Genomic DNA, 19,218 nt, shown 5'->3' with positions numbered 1-19,218 from the left:
TGACTTCCTGTCTGACTTCCTGTCCGACTTCCTGTCTGACTTCCTGTCCGACTTCCTGTCTGACTTCCTGTCTGACTTCCTGTCCGACTTCCTGTCTGACTTCCTGTCCGACTTCCTGTCTGACTTCCTGTCCGACTTCCTGTCTGACTTCCTGTCCGACTTCCTGTCCGACTTCCTGTCTGCGGTCCGATCCGGCGTTGGTTCGGATCCTCCTCACCTCTCTGAAGATCCCACCACAACTTGAGCCTGGACTTTGACTAGGCCTCTGTGCTTCTGCCCATGAGCGGCTGTGCCTCATCCTGGTCCAGTCAGGAACTGCAGGCCTGTGGGACTAAGTCAGGCCCACACCATCACTCTGCCACCACCGTGCCTGACAGCATTGGCTTCTCCTGATCTGCTGGTTTCCTCCATCTCGATCCAACCTCCGGCCGGCAGCCATCTTGTTTCTAGAGAGGAGAGGCTTTCTGTGTGATGACCTTTAACCTTTAACCTGATATCTTGAGTTTTGTGCTGAGCAGCAGGAGATCCTCAGATATTTAGAGCTTAATAATGTTTTCATCCCGTTTCTGCTGAGAGCCAGCGGTTCTGATCAGTTCTGATCGGTGCTGATCGGTTCTGATCGCTTCTGATCGGTTCTGATCGGTTCTGATCGGTGCTAATAGGTTCTGATCGGTTCTAATCGGTGCTGATCAGTTCTAATCGGTGCTGATCAGTTCTGATCGGTGCTGATCAGTTCTGATCGGTTCTAATCGGTGCTGATCAGTTCTGATCGGTTCTGATTTGTTCTGATCGGTGCTGATCGGTTCTGATCGGTTCTGATCGGTGCTGATCAGTTCTGATCGGTGCTGATCAGTTCTGATCGGTTCTGATTTGTTCTGATCGGTGCTGATCAGTTCTGATTTGTTCTGATCGGTGCTGATTTGTTCTGATCGGTGCTGATCAGTTCTGATCGGTTCTGATCGGTGCTGATTGGTGCTGATCGGTTCTGATCGGTGCTGATCGGTTCTGATCGGTGCTAATAGGTTATGATTGGTTCTGATCGGTTCTGATTGGTTCTGATCGGTGCTGATCGGTTCTGATCGGTTCTGGTCGGTTTTGATCGGTGCTGATCGGTTCTGATCGGTTCTGGTCGGTTTTGATCGGTGCTGATCGGTTCTGATCGGTGCTGCTGGGGTGAAACCAGGACAAATGAGCAAAGCCATCCTCGGCTGAGTTTCACAGAGATCAGAGGCTTCAGGATCTGGGTCGTCGATCCAGAGGATCAGAACCGGCAGAGATCCAAGCCTCCGTCCGGACCCGGCCAGCAGGTTTCTGATGGATGCTGGATGACAGTTGGATGATGTGCTCTGCAGTGACTCAGCCTCAGTCTGTAGGAGTTTCTCTGTTTTTGGGTTTTTCTCACAGATAGATGCTAATCAGCAGGCAGGAAGTTGATCAGCATTAATCACCTGAGCGCGCTCAGAGCTGATGGACGCTCTGATAGGAGGAATCTCCCCGATCGGTTATCTGAGCCCACATCAGATCTGATGGTCATAAATAAGCTGATCTGACAGCAGATGAATCAGAACCGGACCAGAACACAGAGGAGCCGACATGCCGCCGCTCTGCCGCGCCGCCGACACGCTGCTGGTGAGAATCACGGCTGCTGAACTCTGACTGCTCTCTGGCTGACGCTGCGCTGCTGGGTTCTGTCAGGGAGGGAGCCCAAACCCGGTTCTGGTTCTGAAAGGAACCGATAACTGGAAAATGGCTGCTGTGTTTAGAGCTCAGGATGACGCTAAGATTAAGATTCATAAGAACCAGAACCGGGTCAGGAACCAGCCGGGGTAGGAAGGGCAGTAGCCCAGGGCAGCCACGCTTGGGCGGCGCAAACGTCCCACTTTATATAAAGCTAGCAGGCCGACAGCAGGTGAGTCAAATTTATAGTTTGGGATATAGTTTGAACATAAAAAATCCTAAAGTTTTTGAAAATGACCTGGTGATATTATCAACAGGTCATTTTATCAACTTCATGTTAAAACTAATATAAAAGCCACTTTTTAAAGCCCGGGCCCCGGGAGGCCCCGGGGGGGTAGGGGGGCCCCGGGAGGCCCCAGGAGGCCCCAGGAGGCCTGTGGAGGCCCCAGGAGGCCCCAGGAGGCCCCAGGAGGCCTGTGGAGGCCCCAGGAGGCCCAAGGAGGCCCAAGGAGGCCCCAGGAGGCCTGTGGAGGCCCCAGGAGGCCCCAGGAGGCCCCAGGAGGCCCAAGGAGGCCCAGGAGGCCCCAGGAGGCCTCTGGAGGCCTCTGGGACCGGGCCCCGTCCTTCTGGGTCCGGCTCGTGTCGGGAAACGTTGGGAAAACCAAACAAACTCCGACTGAACAGCAACCGATCATAAATATAAACATATGAAGCATAAACGAATAAATCTGAGTTTAAATTATTCATGCTGAATTTATAGATTAAGTTTTGGGATTAATTGTCATGAAGAGATCAGATTAAATGGCTTTTTACTGAATTTGAGAGCAACGATTTTTTTAGTAAGTAAATCATTGGTTTATTATCATTATTGTCTTATTTCAATCAGAACTCAGTAGATCAATCAATAGATTTATGGATTTGACTGAATCTCTGGGTTTTTGTTCTCAGGATCTGAAACCGATTTAATTTTTTCTGAAATTATTGTCCCAGTTGAACCTGGAGGGAACCAGGCAGCAGGACGCAGCGGTAGCCATGCAGACGAGCAGCCAGAGAGCGTCAGGTTATGGGTTTGGACCCGTTTGGACCTGGACCGGGTCCAAACCTGGACCAGCCCGGTCCGGGTCCAAACGGGTCGGACTGCTGATATTTGTGTTTTTATTTGGAAACTGTAAAAATAATCTAAGTTTGGAGATGAAAACCATTAATACCATCCAGGTTCTGGTTCTGGTCCAGGTCCTGGTTCTGGTCCAGGTTCTGGTTTGGTCCAGGTTCTGGTTCTGGTCCAGGTCCAGGTCCTGGTTCTGGTCCAGGTCCTGGTTCTGGTTCTGGTCCAGGTTCTGGTTCTGGTTCTGGTCCAGGTCCAGGTCCTGGTTCTGGTCCAGGTCCTGGTTCTGGTCCAGGTTCTGGTTCTGGTCCAGGTCCAGGACCTGGTTCTGGTCCAGGTTCTGGTTCTGGTCCAGGTTCTGGTTCTGGTCCAGGTTCTGGTCCAGGTCCTGGTTCTGGTCCAGGTTCTGGTTCTGGTCCAGGTCCAGGTCCAGGTCCTGGTTCTGGTCCAGCTCACCCTGCTGTGTGCTCCTCAGGTCCTGTGCAGTGCATTGTGGGTAATCTTCGGCCAGCCGGTCTGTGACTCCACGCTGGTTTTCTCCGCTGACGTTTCTCCGTCTGAAGGAAACGGGAACGTCCATCAGCGCTCGCTGTCGCCGTGGAGCTGGAGGTGGGTCCGGCAGAACCGCTGGTTCTGGTCCCGGTTCCGGTGCTGACTCTGCCCTTTGCCCCTGCAGATCCAGCACGGTGAAGAACCGGATCCCGTCCACCATCTGGGAGGCCAGCTGCAGCACCAAGTTCTGCTCCGGACCCAAACCGGGTCAGGAGGGAGAACACGACTGGAACTCCGTCCCGATCCACCAGAACATTCTGGTTCTGACCCGGATGGAGCACAGCAGCTGCTACAATGCCTCCTACCTCTCAGTGGCAGTGGGCTGCACCTGCGTTCGGGCCAGCACCGAGCAGAACTAGAGACCAGAACCACAACTGGACCCGGAACCAGCATCAGAGCCGAGCAAAAAGACCAGAACCAGAAATCCTTTGGTTGAATATTTTGATGGAACATCAAACGGTTCTGGATCCAGTTTGATATTCTGTTTCGACCCGGTTCTGGTCCATGTCCTGCTGGTTCTGATCCGTTCTGTTCAGAACTCTGTTGGCTCTGCGTTTCCAAAGAAACAGATATTTTCTGGTTCTGAACAAGTTATGAACACGGACTCGGACAGAACCGCTGTCTTCCGGCCCGGTTCTGAACCTGAAATGTTTTGGGTTCAAAGACGGGTTCTGTTTGTGATTCTGATTCCAAAAGTTCTGTTTATTTACAGATTCACATTTATTCACATCACAATTCGATTAAACTTTCAGTACATAAATGCTGGAAAACACAAAGACTTTGAATCTTTGTTTGGGTTCTAACCAGGTCCTGGTCCTGGTTCTGGTCCAGGTCCTGGTTCTGGTCCAGCTGAAGTTCTGTTCGAATGTGGACAGTTTTTTAATTCTTTAATTTCATACAAATAAAATGGCCAGAAGAAATGTGAATAAAATCCATCCAGTTCTGTTTATATCTGGTTCTGAACCGGTTCTGGTTCTGGACCGGTTCTGGTTCTGAACCAGATGCTGCATCAATCTAACTGAAGTGGCTTGTTTTTTTCAAAGTATGGCCGCTAGGGGGCGGAAAAGTTGGCAGGAAATGAGAAATAAATAAAAGCCAATGAATTTTAAATCTTAACATTTTATGATTACTTTTTCTGTTTTTCAATCACTTGAAAAAAATAAAATCTAATTTAAAATAACCAATTTAGATTTTTATGGATCAACTGGTGGATAAATTAACTGGGTGAAATCTTCGCGCACCGCAGATGCTTCTGAATTGTAGGCGGCTGTGTTGATGCCTGTTGAAAAATGCTAAATATGTGACGAAAACGTTGGCAAAACTTTACTTTAAATCCTATTTGATGCATATACATTTAATGTTGTATGTGAAAGTTATGTTTCAAAACAAGTTTCTACAGAGCAGCGATCAGTTCGCTTCATTGGATTAGAACCAATGAGGAACAGGACCATCCCATCCAGGTTCACCAGAATAAATTCATTTCCTGTCATGAACAGCAGAATGTGAACCTGAGTGGAAGCTTTTCTAACCAGCACTGATCGATTATCGATCAGCTTCCTGAAATGGGAGCTATTAACATTTCCAGCCTGCTGAGAGTTTCTGGCTCTGCAACCAAAATGTTTTTGTTTTTTTTGAATAGATCTTTATTGAGAAACAGAAGACATAACAATACAAATACAGTAATGACTTCCAGGGTCACATACATAGACAGTACATCCCCGTGATATTACATGAACATTTTTTTTATTTTTAAACAAGGTAATCACAAACAAATAAGGCAATTACATTAGTGCAATTCTGTATAAGGCATATCTAGTAGAGGCATATTTAAAGTGGAAATATAATATATTATCCTGTAGCGACTCGACCCACAGGAAGTGACGCTGAACTATGAGGTCATCACATTTAATAAACTTTAAATCACTGATGTGCTGCTGTGATTTAAAGCAACATATCAAGTAACGTCCATCAGTTATCCTGCAATAACATCTCATCTAAATGACAAAGTTAACAGCCAATGTTATAGTTGGTGGCGAAACAAGATAAAGTTATAATAATAAACGTTCCTGCATTAAACTGTCAGATTATGATCCATATCTACAGCCTCCACTGGGAACCAACTCAAACGATTGGCATTAAGATGAACCTGTGAGCCCAACGGGTCCTCAGCGCTGCTGTTTGGAAACATTAGGTGTCTGATTAGTTTCCTGATCAAAACGATTAGAAAATGTCTCTCTCGCTAAAATCTTTTCAAAGCAAAAATAATTCTTTGTATATTAAGGAGTATTGAAGAATATTGAAATATAACCAAAATATGCCACAATCAAGAGGAGCCTGTGCTAAACTGTACCATCATCCAGCATCGCTGGAGTAATGACGATTATTTTATTCTGAGTCTTCTGGATTTTATATAGAGCTTTGGAACTGACGTCACTGCGTGTGACGTTCAGTCGCTCGGTGCCATCATTAAAGGCCACAGACCAAAACTAACTTTTTCCCGTGTTTCATTGTTGCCCACCGCAGTGAAGCAGTTCTCTAGTTGCATGTCGGATATCCGCGCTCCGTGGAGTCGGGGGCGTTTAGCTGCAGGTTGATCCGATTCATGAACGCTGATTCCGGCCGGCTGCTGGAGGTTCACTGGTTCTGATCCATTTCCCAGCCTAACACTCCTGTAAATAAACGCCTTGTGACCAACTGATACAAACAAGTGATAATTCATGTTATTACATCTATTAAAATTTTAAGTCATATTCGATATCTCCCATAATTTAATATTAAATCTTATTTCTTCAAGGGCTTCTAACTCGTCACCTCATTGACTGTAAATCAGTGTGAAATTATTCTACTAGACTGTATATTTGAAGCATACTCATCTATTACATTTTATAGATTTGTTTCTGGGGTAAATAAAGACAACAGTCTCTGTAACTTGTTGATCCAACATGGTTTTGCTGTTTCGCCTCTTTAATGACCCATGTGGGTCTGATGTGGGTTTTACCTGCAGTGACCCAGATTCAGTCTGGATCGACTGAATCCAGTTCATAGGACGGTTTGCCTTGAAGAGGAGAAACCAGAACACACATCAGTATTACTAAAACACGAGTAAAACTGCTTATTAATAATTAAATAACAATGTCCACTGACGAAACTCACACTAAAATATAAGCCCGACCTAAACAAGGTTGACCACTTAAATGAACTCAACATAACTGAACATGAGTAACCCGGACAAATCATAGCAAAACATGATGACGCAAAACCAACAAAGCGAATTTAGACCCTGGCCAGAATGGACATGTCTGGAGCAACGGGTAGAGATGTTGGAGACATCAGGACGTCTCGCCGCTGATACCTGTCATGAGGGGTTGGTGAGGCAGACGCTGGAGGCCCAGGTAAGGTGAGTGGTGGACGTTTACTTATGATGACAGTAAATCTAAAAATACAAACAGCAAAAAACAGCAAGTCCGCGGCCAGGCAGCACGGCTGGGCAGAATCCAGGGCTCACACCGGTAGCGACTGGTCAAACAGGCGGACAGTACAACGAACAAGTAACGACGACGAGGACCCGACAAGGAACAAAGGACGCTGAGGGTAATCATGGGAACAAGACACGCCTGGGAATAATTAAGGGGAAGACAGGACAACGAGGAGACTCAGGACACAGAAAACTCAAAATCACACACAGAAAAACATGGAACATCACAATACCAGGGCATTCGGCTCCTTTTCTTCAGCTCCGATAGCTCAGCTCGGTTAGCTTAGCTCCGATAGCTCAGCTTCGATAGCTCAGCTCCGTTAGCTTAGGTCCATTAGCTTATGAAAGATATCAGAGCTAACTGCCTGTGCGTTATATACAGGCAGGAAACAGTGGAATGAAAGTCCATTTTCCATCGTTTTACCGTTTCGGTCGTGTGATTGGACGTTACATCCAATAATGCAGCAAGTTTGCACCATCGCTAAATTATTTTAAGTAACTTGGATTCAAAAAATCTTACAGTCGTTTTATGCTGGTTATCTTTATGGCCCCTCAAGATGGCGCTCATATCCCTTCGCAGTAGAATAGTCTACAGCAGTGACGTCACGTTGCAAAGCTCTATTGACCGACATGCAAACAGAAATAAATGTAAACACTTGATATCATGCAAACTGATTCCTTGCTGTTTAATAGAAGCAACCTTATTTGGTTTGCACCGGCGCTAGGGATCACGTGGCCCACATCTGGAGGCCTTGAGTCGCGGGTTCGACTCCCTGACCCGACGACCTCCCCCTCCTTAACCCCTTCCTGTCAGCTGATGTCATAGAAGCGCCACAAAAAGCCCTGGAGGGGAAAAATAAAGATACAGACACTTTCTGTACAACTTGATCATTTATCAATAATCTCAGTTAGTCTGCCTGACAAACCTGTTCAACAATATTGATCATATAATAGGCAATAAAATAAACTCACTTATATCGAACCAGTGGTCATCACCACAAAACTGGATCCAATAATCCTGTTATTGATCCTGATCCAATAATCCTGTTATTGATCCTAATCCAATAATCCTGTTATTGATCCTAATCCAATAATCCTGTTATTGATCCTGATCCAATAATCCTGTTATTGATCCTGATCCAATAGTCCTGTTATTGATCCTAATCCAATAATCCTGTTATTGATCCTGATCCAATAATCCTGTTATTGATCCTAATCCAATAATCCTGTTATTGATCCTGATCCAATAATCCTGTTATTGATCCTAATCCAATAGTCCTGTTATTGATCCTAATCCAATAATCCTTGCGTTCTGGGAAGCAAACCTGGATTAAGTGGTGATACTTTCAAAATCTCAATTTGACTGAAGATTTTAACCCATTTCTGAAGGAAAAGTATGCAAGAATAGTTTTTTCAGCATTGTCTCTTCTAGTTGAGTATTAGCATCATTTGATGAAAAGTATACAGATATTTAGTTAAATTACTTGGAAAAATATCAACAATAAGGAATAAATGCCACATTGATCTGCAGCAGCCATGACTGCTGTAAATGAACTAGGAAATAAACTGTAACATGTTACAGAAACTGTGTTTAAAAAGATTTCACTGGGGAGATGTGAAAAACAACACAGCCAGTCCATCTTTTTAAACATTTGATTTTAAATGCAGTGGCTCTTCAACATTTATATCGGCTCTCAGGGATTCATTTTTGATGTGAGATCTATTTGCATCTTCCTTTGAAAAGTTTCAGCCTCTGCAGCAACAAATAAATCAGGACACGTTCTGCATAATTTACGTTTTGCTGATTTTGCAGAATAATGTAAAAAAAAAAAAAAAGTTAGACCAATGAAAGTCTTTCTAATTAGTTATTCCCCAGATCTTAATGGCTGGTTGGGTAAACATCTGAATCTCCCTGCTGAGGCCACCAGTTCATCCATGACACCGGCAGGAAACACTGTAAAAAACACTTGTAAGAACTACAATAAAATGTGATGGGATTAATATAAAATATTACAGGTTTTCTCAGAATCAAGAGGGGATGGATGGTGACGACAATCCAACATTTAGCCCACCAATCAAACTCAAAATACAATTCTAGCTGCACATGTTAGCATAAGCTACACATGCTAGTTAGCATTAGCTACACATGCTAGTTAGCATTAGCTACACATGCTAGTTAGCATTAGCTACAGCAGCCCCCATTTCACTCAGCACTCAGTGAAAAGCAAACTTCACGGCCTTCTGGTTTTCTGGTCATGATTCATGTTCATATAATGACCTTTAAGTTTTTTGGATGTGCAAACCTGCAGCTGATGATGAGGATGATGATGAAGGGACATAAAATCATCCTCACCACATTTCCATTCAAGATATCTGAAACTGGTTTATGACTAAACCAGTCATAAACTTTAATTGCAAATTAATGTTCCATCCATTAATTTTACTCACCAGTAAATTATGAGTCATAAAATAAATTGATACGTCTTGATTTTTGTTCTGTCTTGTCGTAATTCTGAGTAATTCTTGACATTTTTAAATATATTTCGGAAATCTTTAGCTTCTTGAAGGAACGTTGTGACAATTCAGAATAACATCACTGATATCTTTAGCAGTTATTATGTAACAAAGTCACAGATTTACATCACATTTTGAAATTGAAACAAAGTATTTAGAAACTGCTGCATTGTCATCTCAGGATCAATAAGAGGATTATTGGCTCAAGATCAATAAGAGGATTATTGGCTCAGGATCAATAACAGAATTATTGGATCAGGATCAATAACAGGATTATTGGATCAGGATCAATAACAGGATTATTGGATCAGGATCAATAACAGGATTATTGTGATTATTATTGTGGCTGCTGTAGTTAATAACTTGTTGAATTTACTGTTTGACTCTCGGGAACATTTCGTTCCAAACTGGTTCCCAGTTTATCTAACAGAGTGAATGCCAGCGGCCAACCCAGAGGCTCTCGGGTTTATTGGACCACAGTGACACCTAGAGGCCACACCGAGACACAACCTTTACTTTATGGCTCTTCGGGTTTCTGTCTTGTGAAGTTTTGGTTTCCCTCGTGTCCCTTTCATTTTCGAAAGTCCTGCTGAGTTTTCCACTCTCAAGTATTTTCTGATCAAATTTCTGCAGGCAGCGTTTTGGATGTCAGGGCAACATTTCACTCCTGGATCTACAACTGCAGCTTTGACTAGTCATAATTATGTTTCTGTCGTTACGGGTGTCTGACCCTTCAGATGGTGAAAATGAGCTAAAACTAAAAAGCATTAATCAGATTAATTAATAACTGATATAATAACCTGATGGAGCGCCGCGTTAGAATCATTTAAGTCATCATCATTTAAATCTTTTCATTGAGTTTGTTGTTGTAATTTGGGGGAAATATGAGAACCGTGATGGACGACGGGGAACAGAGCCCAACTGGCAGATAACACTTCCAGCAGCTTCTCAGCTGCAGGCGGCGCCACAAAACCCACAACGCCCAGCCGGGCCGGAACCAGGCGACCGGAGCAGAACCAGGCGACTGGTCTGTTTTCAGACTCAATAAAACTCGGATGATTGGTTCTGCAGTGAGGAAGAGGAGGAGGAAGATCCACCGTGTGTCGGTGTGTGTGTGTTTTGGTGTGACCCGTTTGCTCTCAGTCGCTCTGCAAATGTGGAGCAGGAAGTCCAGCAGAACCAGAACTCCCAGAACTCAGGTTGGTTTGGACTTTAACTTCTCCGTAACCAGTTTACCTAAGATTAGAAACCAGTTTGCCTGTTTAACTGGAACTGGAGACCAGTAAACACTGATCTGTTCTAAACTAATCAATCAATCAATCAATCAAATTTTATGTGTATAGCACATTTCAGCAGCAAGGCATTTCAAAGTGCTTTACATCATAAACACAAAGTCATATAATAAACAATACATTGTTACATATTACATTTCAAAAACAATTCTAAACAGAATGTGTTTTTAATTGAGATTTAAAAGAAGTCAGGGTTTCTGATGTTTTGCAGTTTTCTGGAAGTTCGTTCCAGATGTTTGGTGCATAGATGCTGAAAGCTGCTTCTCCTCTCTTGGTTCTGGTTCTGGATGCAGATCAGAACCAGAACCAGAACCTGAGAGTCTGGAAGGTTGATACAACAACAGCAGATCTTTGATGTATTGTGGTGCTAAACCGTTCAGTGATTTATAAACTAACAACAGTATTTTAAAATCTATTCTTTGAGCTACAGGGAGCCAGTGGAGGGACTTTAAAACTGCTGTTATGTCTCTATCTTCCTGGTTTTAGTGAGAACAGGAGCAGCAGCTTCTGGATCAGCTGGTTCTGGATCAGCAGCTTCTGGAGCAGCAGCTTCTGGATCAGCTGCTGCTGGAGGATTGATTTGTTGGACAGGCCTGTGAAGACACTGTTACAATAATCAATGCGACTAAAGATAAACACATGGATGAGTTTCTCTAGATCTGGCTGAGACATTAGTCCTCTAATCCTGGAGATGTTCTTCAGGTGATAGAAGGCCAATTTTGTTACTGTCTTTATGTGGCTCGCAAGGTTCAGGCCCGAGTCCATCACTACTCCCAGGTTTCGGGCTGATCGCTAGTTTTTAGTTGTAATAACTGAAGCTGTGCATTGACTCTAGATCTATAGCTCTAGATCTATAGCTCTAGATCTATAGCTCTAGATCTATAACTCTAGATCTATAGCTCTAGATCTATAACTCTAGATCTATAGCTCTAGATCTATAGCTCTAGATCTATAGCTCTAGATCTATAGCTCTAGATCTATAACTCTAGATCTATAGCTCTAGATCTATAACTCTAGATCTATAGCTCTAGATCTATAGCTCTAGATCTATAACTCTAGATCTATAGCTCTAGATCTATAACTCTAGATCTATAGCTCTAGATCTATAGCTCTAGATCTATAACTCTAGATCTATAGCTCTAGATCTATAACTCTAGATCTATAGCTCTAGATCTATAGCTCTAGATCTATAACTCTAGATCTATAGCTCTAGATCTATAACTCTAGATCTATAGCTCTAGATCTATAACTCTAGATCTATAGCTCTAGATCTATAACTCTAGATCTATAACTCTAGATCTATAGCTCTAGATCTATAGCTCTAGATCTATAGCTCTAGATCTAGAGCTCTAGATCGTTCCTCTTTAGGTCCAAAAATAATGACTTCAGTTTTGTTTTTGTTCAGCTGGAGAAAGTTTTGACACATCCACACATTTATCTGTTCTAAGCATTTATGCAGTGATTGGATGGGGTCAAAGGTCACCTAGTGACATCATAATGTAGAGCTGTGTGTCATAGTTATGGTAGCCAATATTATTTCCTGTTATAACCTGAGCTAGTGGGAGAATATAAATATTAAATAAGAGGGGTCCTAAGATTGAACCTTGGGATACCCCACATGTGACCTTTGACCTCTTTAATGAGAAGTTTCCAATTGAAACAAAGAAATTCCTGTTCTTTAAGTAAGATTCAAACCAGTCGAGCACCGAACCGGAGAGTCCAACCCAACTCTCCAGTCGATTCAGTAATATGTCAAAAGCTGCACTGAGGTCCAACAGAACCAGCACCGTGGTTCTGCCACAGTCCGTATTTATATGGATGTCATTGAATACTTTGACTAGGCCAGTCTCCGTGCTGTGGTGAGCACGGAAACCAGATTGGAAAGAGTCAAAGCAGTTGGTCATCATGAGGAAACTATTTAATTGTTTACACAGTTTTTTCAATAAGTTTGCTGATGAATGGGAGGTCAGAGGTCAGAGGTCAGCCTGTAATTCTGCAATAGTGATTTGTACAGGTTGTTCTTCTTTACCATTGGTTTGATAATTGCCGTTTTCAAAGCTGTTTTCAAACTAACCTTCCAGCCTCTCTCTCTGAGGTCACAGAGGGCAAAGGTCGCAGAGATGACAGGATGTGATTATAGATGCTTGATCTCCAGTCGATCAGCTGTTTGAGTCAGTTTGATCCTCCCAGTTAGTCCCAGTTAGACCCAGTTAGACCCAGTTAGTCCCAGTTAGACCCAGTTAGACCCAGTTAGTCCCAGTTAGACCCAGTTAGACCCAGTTAGTCCCAGTTAGACCCAGTCAGACCCAGTTAGTCCCAGTTAGACCCAGTTAGACCCAGTTAGTCCCAGTTAGACCCAGTCAGACCCAGTTAGTCCCAGTTAGACCCAGTTAGTCCCAGTTAGACCCAGTTAGTCCCAGTTTGTCCCAGTTAGTCCCAGTTAGACCCAGTTAGTACCAGTTAGTCCCAGTTAGACCCAGTTAGTCCCAGTTAGACCCAGTTAGTCCCAGTTAGTCCCAGTTAGACCCAGTTAGTCCCAGTTAGTCCCAGTTAGACCCAGTTAGTCCCAGTTAGTCCCAGTTAGACCCAGTTAGTCCCAGTTAGACCCAGTTAGACCCAGTTAGTCCCAGCTATACCCAGTTAGTCCCAGTTAGACCCAGTTAGTCCCAGTTATACCCAGTTAGTCCCAGTTAGTCCCAGCTATACCCAGTTAGTCCCAGTTAGACCCAGTTAGTCCCAGTTAGACCCAGTTAGTCCCAGTTAGACCCAGTTAGTCCCAGTTAGACCCAGTTAGTCCCAGTTAGACAGTGTTAGACCCAGTTAGTCCCAGTTAGACCCAGTTAGTCCCAGTTAGACCCAGTTAGTCCCAGTTAGACCCAGTTAGTCCCAGTTAGTCCCAGTTAGACCCAGTTAGTCCCAGTTGGACCCAGTTAGTCCCAGTTAGACCCAGTTAGTCCCAGTTAGATAGGGTTACACCCAGTTAGTCCCAGTTAGACCCAGTTAGTCCCAGTTAGACCCAGTTAGTCCCAGTTAGACCCAGTTAGTCCCAGTTGGACCCAGTTAGTCCCAGTTAGTCCCAGTTAGACAGTGTTAGACCCAGTTAGTCCCAGTTAGACCCAGTTAGTCCCAGTTAGACCCAGTTAGTCCCAGTTAGACCCAGTTAGTCCCAGTTAGTCCCAGTTAGACCCAGTTAGTCCCAGTTAGACCCAGTTAGTCCCAGTTAGACCCAGTTAGTCCCAGTTAGACAGTGTTAGACCCAGTTAGTCCCAGTTAGACCCAGTTAGTCCCAGTTAGACCCAGTTAGTCCCAGTTAGACCCAGTTAGTCCCAGTTAGACCCAGTTAGTCCCAGTTGGACCCAGTTAGACCCAGTTAGTCCCAGTTTGTCCCAGTTAGACCCAGTTAGTCCCAGTTAGACCCAGTTAGTCCCAGTTAGTCCCAGTTAGACCCAGTTAGTCCCAGTTAGTCCCAGTTAGTCCCAGTTAGACCCAGTTAGTCCCAGTTAGACCCAGTTAGTCCCAGTTAGTCCCAGTTAGACCCAGTTAGTCCCAGTTAGTCCCAGTTAGACCCAGTTAGTCCCAGCTATACCCAGTTAGTCCCAGTTAGACCCAGTTAGTCCCAGTTAGACCCAGTTAGTCCCAGTTAGACAGTGTTAGACCCAGTTAGACCCAGTTAGACCCAGTTAGTCCCAGTTGGACCCAGTTAGTCCCAGTTAGACCCAGTTAGTCCCAGTTTGTCCCAGTTTGTCCCAGTTAGACCCAGTTAGTACCAGTTAGACCCAGTTAGTCCCAGTTAGACCCAGTTAGTCCCAGTTAGACCCAGTTAGTCCCAGTTAGACCAGTTAGTCCCAGTTAGACACAGTTAGTCCCAGTTAGTCCCAGTTGGACCCAGTTAGTCCCAGTTGGACCCAGTTAGTCCCAGTTAGTCTCAGTTAGACCCAGTTAGACCCAGTTAGTCCCAGTTAGACCCAGTTAGTCCCAGTTAGACCCAGTTAGTCCCAGTTAGACCCAGTTAGTCCCAGTTAGACCCAGTTAGTCCCAGTTAGACCCAGTTAGTCCCAGTTAGACCCAGTTAGTCCCAGTTAGACACAGTTAGTCCCAGTTAGTCCCAGTTAGACCCAGTTAGTCCCAGTTAGACCCAGTTAGACCCAGTTAGACCCAGTTAGTCCCAGTTAGACAGTGTTAGACCCAGTTAGACCCAGTTAGTCCCAGTTGGACCCAGTTAGACCCAGTTAGTCCCAGTTAGTCCCAGTTAGACCCAGTTAGTCCCAGTTAGTCCCAGTTAGACCCAGTTAGACCCAGTTAGTCCCAGTTAGTCCCAGTTAGACCCAGTTAGTCCCAGTTAGACCCAGTTAGACCCAGTTAGTCCCAGTTAGACCCAGTTAGTCCCAGTTAGACCCAGTTAGTCCCAGTTAGTCCCAGCTATACCCAGTTAGTCCCAGTTAGTCCCAGTTAGTCCCAGTTAGACCCAGTTAGTCCCAGTTAGACCCAGTTAGTCCCAGTTAGTCCCAGCTATACCCAGTTAGTCCCAGTTAGACCCAGTTAGTCCCAGCTATACCCAGTTAGTCCCAGTTAGTCCCAGTTAGTCCCAGTTTTAATCGTTTCTCTCTAAACTCAGCAGTTTGATTCGTCTTTCAGTTGCCACTCCTGCAGGTTTGAAGTTTTGTGAGGAACCCGGTTCAGAACGGTTTCAGAATGTGTTGGTCTCTCTGGGTTCTGATCGGCCCAGTCGGACAGAACCGGTCTGTCATCTGATCCGCTGAACCGTCGGAGGTGGAAACACCCGGAAAGTCAAACACGGCGAGTCGGGCCTGAACACACCCGGTACCTCCTCAGTGTAAACATGAGCTATAAGAGGTCCAATCAGGATGTGGGAGGGTCTGACCCGTTAAAGGTCCGATCAGAACTCTGAAGGTTCTGACAGAGCCGGCTTTGTCCTGAGAGGCGTCGGTCGGGTCGGACTGACTCGCCCAGGATTTGCATGCTGCAGGAAACAGAAACAAACTCATTTTCATTTACAGCTGCATGCTGGCGCACTTCTCTTATAGGAACCAGAACCATCAGAGTTCTGCTGGGCAGAACCCGACCCAAACGCTACGATTCACAGCCTCTCTCCAGAACCTCGGGATTATTTCCAACATGGTCGACATCTTTAAGTAATCTGCGTCAGAACACAGACTGGTGAGTCACTGTTATCTATGAAAGAAGGTCCAAATGGTTCTGACGGACCCGGCTGAGGTTTCTATATTCACTGCTCCACCTCTGGTTCACCTGTGATCCAGGTGAGGAGCTCGTTGAGACAGAACGGTTCTGGAATCTGATGTTTCTGAAGCACAGTGGATGTTTCGGGTTCTGGTTTCTGTGCAGAACCACAACAAGCAGAACCATTCCAGTAGTAATCTCTGGTTCCGTTCTCACTGAACAGAACTTCCTGGTTCTGGTCGAGAAGCTCAGTGCTCAACTTCCTGGTTCCTGTTGGGTTCATTCCAGGGTTTGACCCAGGAATCCTCCATGGCGGCAGTGGGACCAGATGCAACCGGGTCATGGTTCCTGACACCAGGACTCTTCCTCCTCCTCATCCTTCTCATCCTCCTCTCCATCTTCCTCACTGCTCTCTGCAGCGATTGCAACAGGTCAGCTCTGCAGCCTGAACACAAACACTCTGAAACAGACGCAGTGAGACGCAGTGAGACACATTGAGACGCAGACAGACGCAGTAAGACACATTGAGACGCAGACAGACGCAGTGAGACACATTGAGACGCAGACAGACGCAGTGAGACACATTGAGACGCAGACAGACGCAGTGAGACACATTGAGACGCAGACAGACAGTCTGATGCATCTCAATGCAGTTATGGAAATGATGGGAACCGTTTATACTGTTACACAAACACCAATAATGTAGTTCATTTAGCCTGTCATTAAAATATATATGTATTTTTCCAGTTATATATTTAGTAACCTTGCTAACTAAATATTTAGTTTAGAATTGTGGCATTTATAAATGAATGAACAACATGGTGGAAATAATAAATTTACCTCAGTTTTTTCTGTTATTACAGGCTAAATGATCCAAATTATTGCTGTTAATTAGTATATATTTACAAACTGCCCACAACAGTGGATCAGAAGCTTTTCCTGAAATCTGGCACCAGAACCACAATATGTCCATCCATGGGGTCAGGTCTGGAGCAGAGGTGATCATCTGTTTGGGTTTCAGAAACTCGTTTGAGCTCCAGGACTCAGAGACAGAGAAACGGCCGTCAGCTCTCATCCGAGTGGTAAGATCAGCAGAACCGCCGATCGGCTGCAGAACTCCAACAGGAACCGACTAACCGAATGTGACCCGGTCTGCAGGTGAAGCTGGAGGAGGTGAAGGAGAACCCGATGATTGGAGAGATCCAGAAGGACGAGAGAGGTGACACGTCTGATCCGGAGAAGGTTCTGCAGAACCTGGGGAATCCGGTCCTATTTAGTTTGGACCTTTTTCTGTTGCAGAGTTTCGTCCTGGAGGAGGTCCAGCTGAGCCGGTCAGTTCCTCTGAGGGCCAACAGGGGGAGCTGCAGAGCCGCCCAGGTCAGACTGGTTCTGTGGGTCAAACAGGCTCAGCAGGAAGAGAAACCAGAACCAGAACATGCTTTCAAAAAGAATTCATGAAAATATCCGACTCCCTCTGCAGCTCTCAATATGAGCTTCTGATATATTCATGGACAGACTTAATATTTGCAAGTCAAATTGTCAGATTCCCCAGAGAGCCGAGCAGCAGAACCAAGAAATGGATCAAACTCAATCTGATCCACTTATTGGCTCTGGAAATATTTACCTGCAGAAGATGGAATCAATTCGACTTCACCTGCATTAAACATCTGTATTTATGTCCATTAGAGAACAACTGGTCGGATTGGAGGCATGTTGATATGCTGCACAGTTTATTCAACATGTAATAAAGACATATTTGTTCTCCCACACATTTGGAAACGCAGCAGCAGATTCACATTGTTAATGTTGACATTCAGCTCGTTTCAGACCTGCTGCTGTTTCATCCTCTGTCAGCTTCATCACAAAACGCTTTAAAACACGTGACTACATTTCCCATGATGCCTGTTTTCAGACCCAAGCCCCTCAGCCCATGGGCCTTCCTAGAGGAGCCACCTGGTGGCGCCAGAGAGCACAGGTGGGCTGAGAGCTTGTTAATGACGTCATTGTTTTCCCCCCTTAGACTTGTATGGCTCCGCCCCTCGAACCTGCGACCACGTCAGAGATGGGCGGGGCGACGGAGGCGAGGCGCTGGGACCGTCAGCCAGTCGGCTGTCAACGCAGCTTCATTACGTCACTCAGTCCGACGAGAGGAACGCTATGGCAAGCCGTTTTAACATAAATTCGGTTCCGTCTGACTATCCGTAATTACGTTCCAGATATCTGAAAATGTATTTTGACTAGACAAAACTACATTTTGACTATCCGGAATGGTAATTTAAGATATCTGCATTTACATTCTGACTAGTAAGAATAATAATTAAAGATATCTTCAATTACATTTTGACTAGTCAAAATTCCTTTCAAGATATCTCAAATGACGTCACCGGATTCGTCATTGGAAGGGTCATACATCCGGATTTATAATTTAAGATATCTCGGACGTAATCATGACTAGTCAGAATTACAATTTTAGATATCTTAGGTAAGAGATTGCGTGTAAGCCCCTCTTTAGCTGGACTGAGCTGTCCAAATAATTTGCCTGAAGTTCCAATGGCGCTGGCAGTTTTAGACAAAATTGTAAGAAAATGTCACAATATAGAAAGATCTCTTCAGTATGGGATATGCGGAGAGCGCGAGAATCGAGTACTTGAAGAATGTTTAAGAAATTTGCAAAGAATTTCTGATTTGCTTTCTGCCGACACACAACGCCCTGAAAAACGGCTTAGAGGAGCTGAAAGTGATGCTGTCGACCCATGTCCAAGCTGGAAATGGGGAATATTCCGCAGCTCGGGCCAGCTCAGGTAATAACCAGATGTAGTTTTTATAAAGTGGTAAAGCTGTCTGCCTCTTCGGAAATTACAGTAAAGCCAGCCAGCTCTTGATTTTCGCATGCAAGGCATTACAGCATCCTCTCCTCTGTAAATAAAAGCGCACCTCTGGTTCATGTCTGTTTCACACTTTAAGCTGTGTCAAGAAAATCCAAGATCATCCCACTTCCCCATGCGGGAGATTTTAGTTTAACAGTAACAATAAATAAAGTTACCTATAATAAGTCACACAAATCACATCTAGATCCAACAGTAGACCCAAACTGCAAATAAAATAAATCTGGTTGTGTGTGTTGTTTTTGTCTCCTGCAAACTTTGCTTTAATTAAACTTATTTTTTCTATCTAATCATAAGAAATCATAGTCAGAGAGAGAGATGAGACAGGAAGAGCAGGTTTCCTGGAAAAAGAGGAAATAAGTTTCCAGCTTGCAGCTGTATAAAAATAGCTGAGACTATTCATTGTTTAAAAGCATAAAAGTTTTAAAGGATGAAATCTAAACATTTTGAGTAATTAGATAAGATTTAAAGTAAAGTACTTATATTAATATTGGTTTACTTATAACAATACTTAAATTT

The 19,218-nt window shown here is 44.5% G+C and overlaps 1 protein-coding gene across 7 annotated transcripts; it reads left to right on the top strand.

The window, feature by feature from the left end:
• Positions 1 to 6,619: 6,619 nt before the first annotated feature.
• On the top strand, positions 6,620 to 18,384 carry LOC129352149 (uncharacterized). 7 transcript variants are annotated; one of them, XM_055021015.1, is made up of 7 exons: positions 6,648 to 6,731; positions 15,661 to 15,793; positions 16,103 to 16,245; positions 16,737 to 16,896; positions 16,973 to 17,033; positions 17,114 to 17,191; positions 17,835 to 18,384. In XM_055021015.1, exons 3-7 carry the CDS (start codon positions 16,124 to 16,126, stop codon positions 18,017 to 18,019), a joined length of 606 nt encoding a protein of 201 aa, XP_054876990.1. In that variant the 5' UTR covers positions 6,648 to 6,731; positions 15,661 to 15,793; positions 16,103 to 16,123; the 3' UTR covers positions 18,020 to 18,384. The 7 variants fall into 7 exon arrangements, with proteins under 7 accessions (XP_054876996.1, XP_054876994.1, XP_054876992.1 ...); XM_055021017.1 differs by lacking the exon at positions 15,661 to 15,793 and having other exon boundaries at positions 6,644 to 6,731; XM_055021020.1 differs by lacking the exon at positions 6,648 to 6,731 and having other exon boundaries at positions 15,520 to 15,793; positions 16,836 to 16,896.
• Positions 18,385 to 19,218: the final 834 nt, after the last annotated feature.

This window comes from Poeciliopsis prolifica, unplaced genomic scaffold (genome assembly GCF_027474105.1).
Source record: "Poeciliopsis prolifica strain line A6 unplaced genomic scaffold, Auburn_PproV2 SCAFFOLD073, whole genome shotgun sequence".
Classification (NCBI taxonomy): Eukaryota; Metazoa; Chordata; class Actinopteri; order Cyprinodontiformes; family Poeciliidae; genus Poeciliopsis; species Poeciliopsis prolifica.
Note: the sequence above shows the minus strand (reverse complement) of the source record. Positions and strands in the feature narration are given on the sequence as shown.

Coding starts and splice junctions, on each gene's coding strand:
- LOC129352149 (XM_055021017.1), top strand. CDS start 16,124: ATGGCGGCAGTGGGACCAGATGCAACCGGGTCATGGTTCCTGACACCA. Junction 16,897..16,972: donor CGTCAGCTCTCATCCGAGTG/GTAAGATCAGCA, acceptor CCCGGTCTGCAG/GTGAAGCTGGAGGAGGTGAA. Junction 17,192..17,834: donor GGAGCTGCAGAGCCGCCCAG/GTCAGACTGGTT, acceptor TTCCCCCCTTAG/ACTTGTATGGCTCCGCCCCT.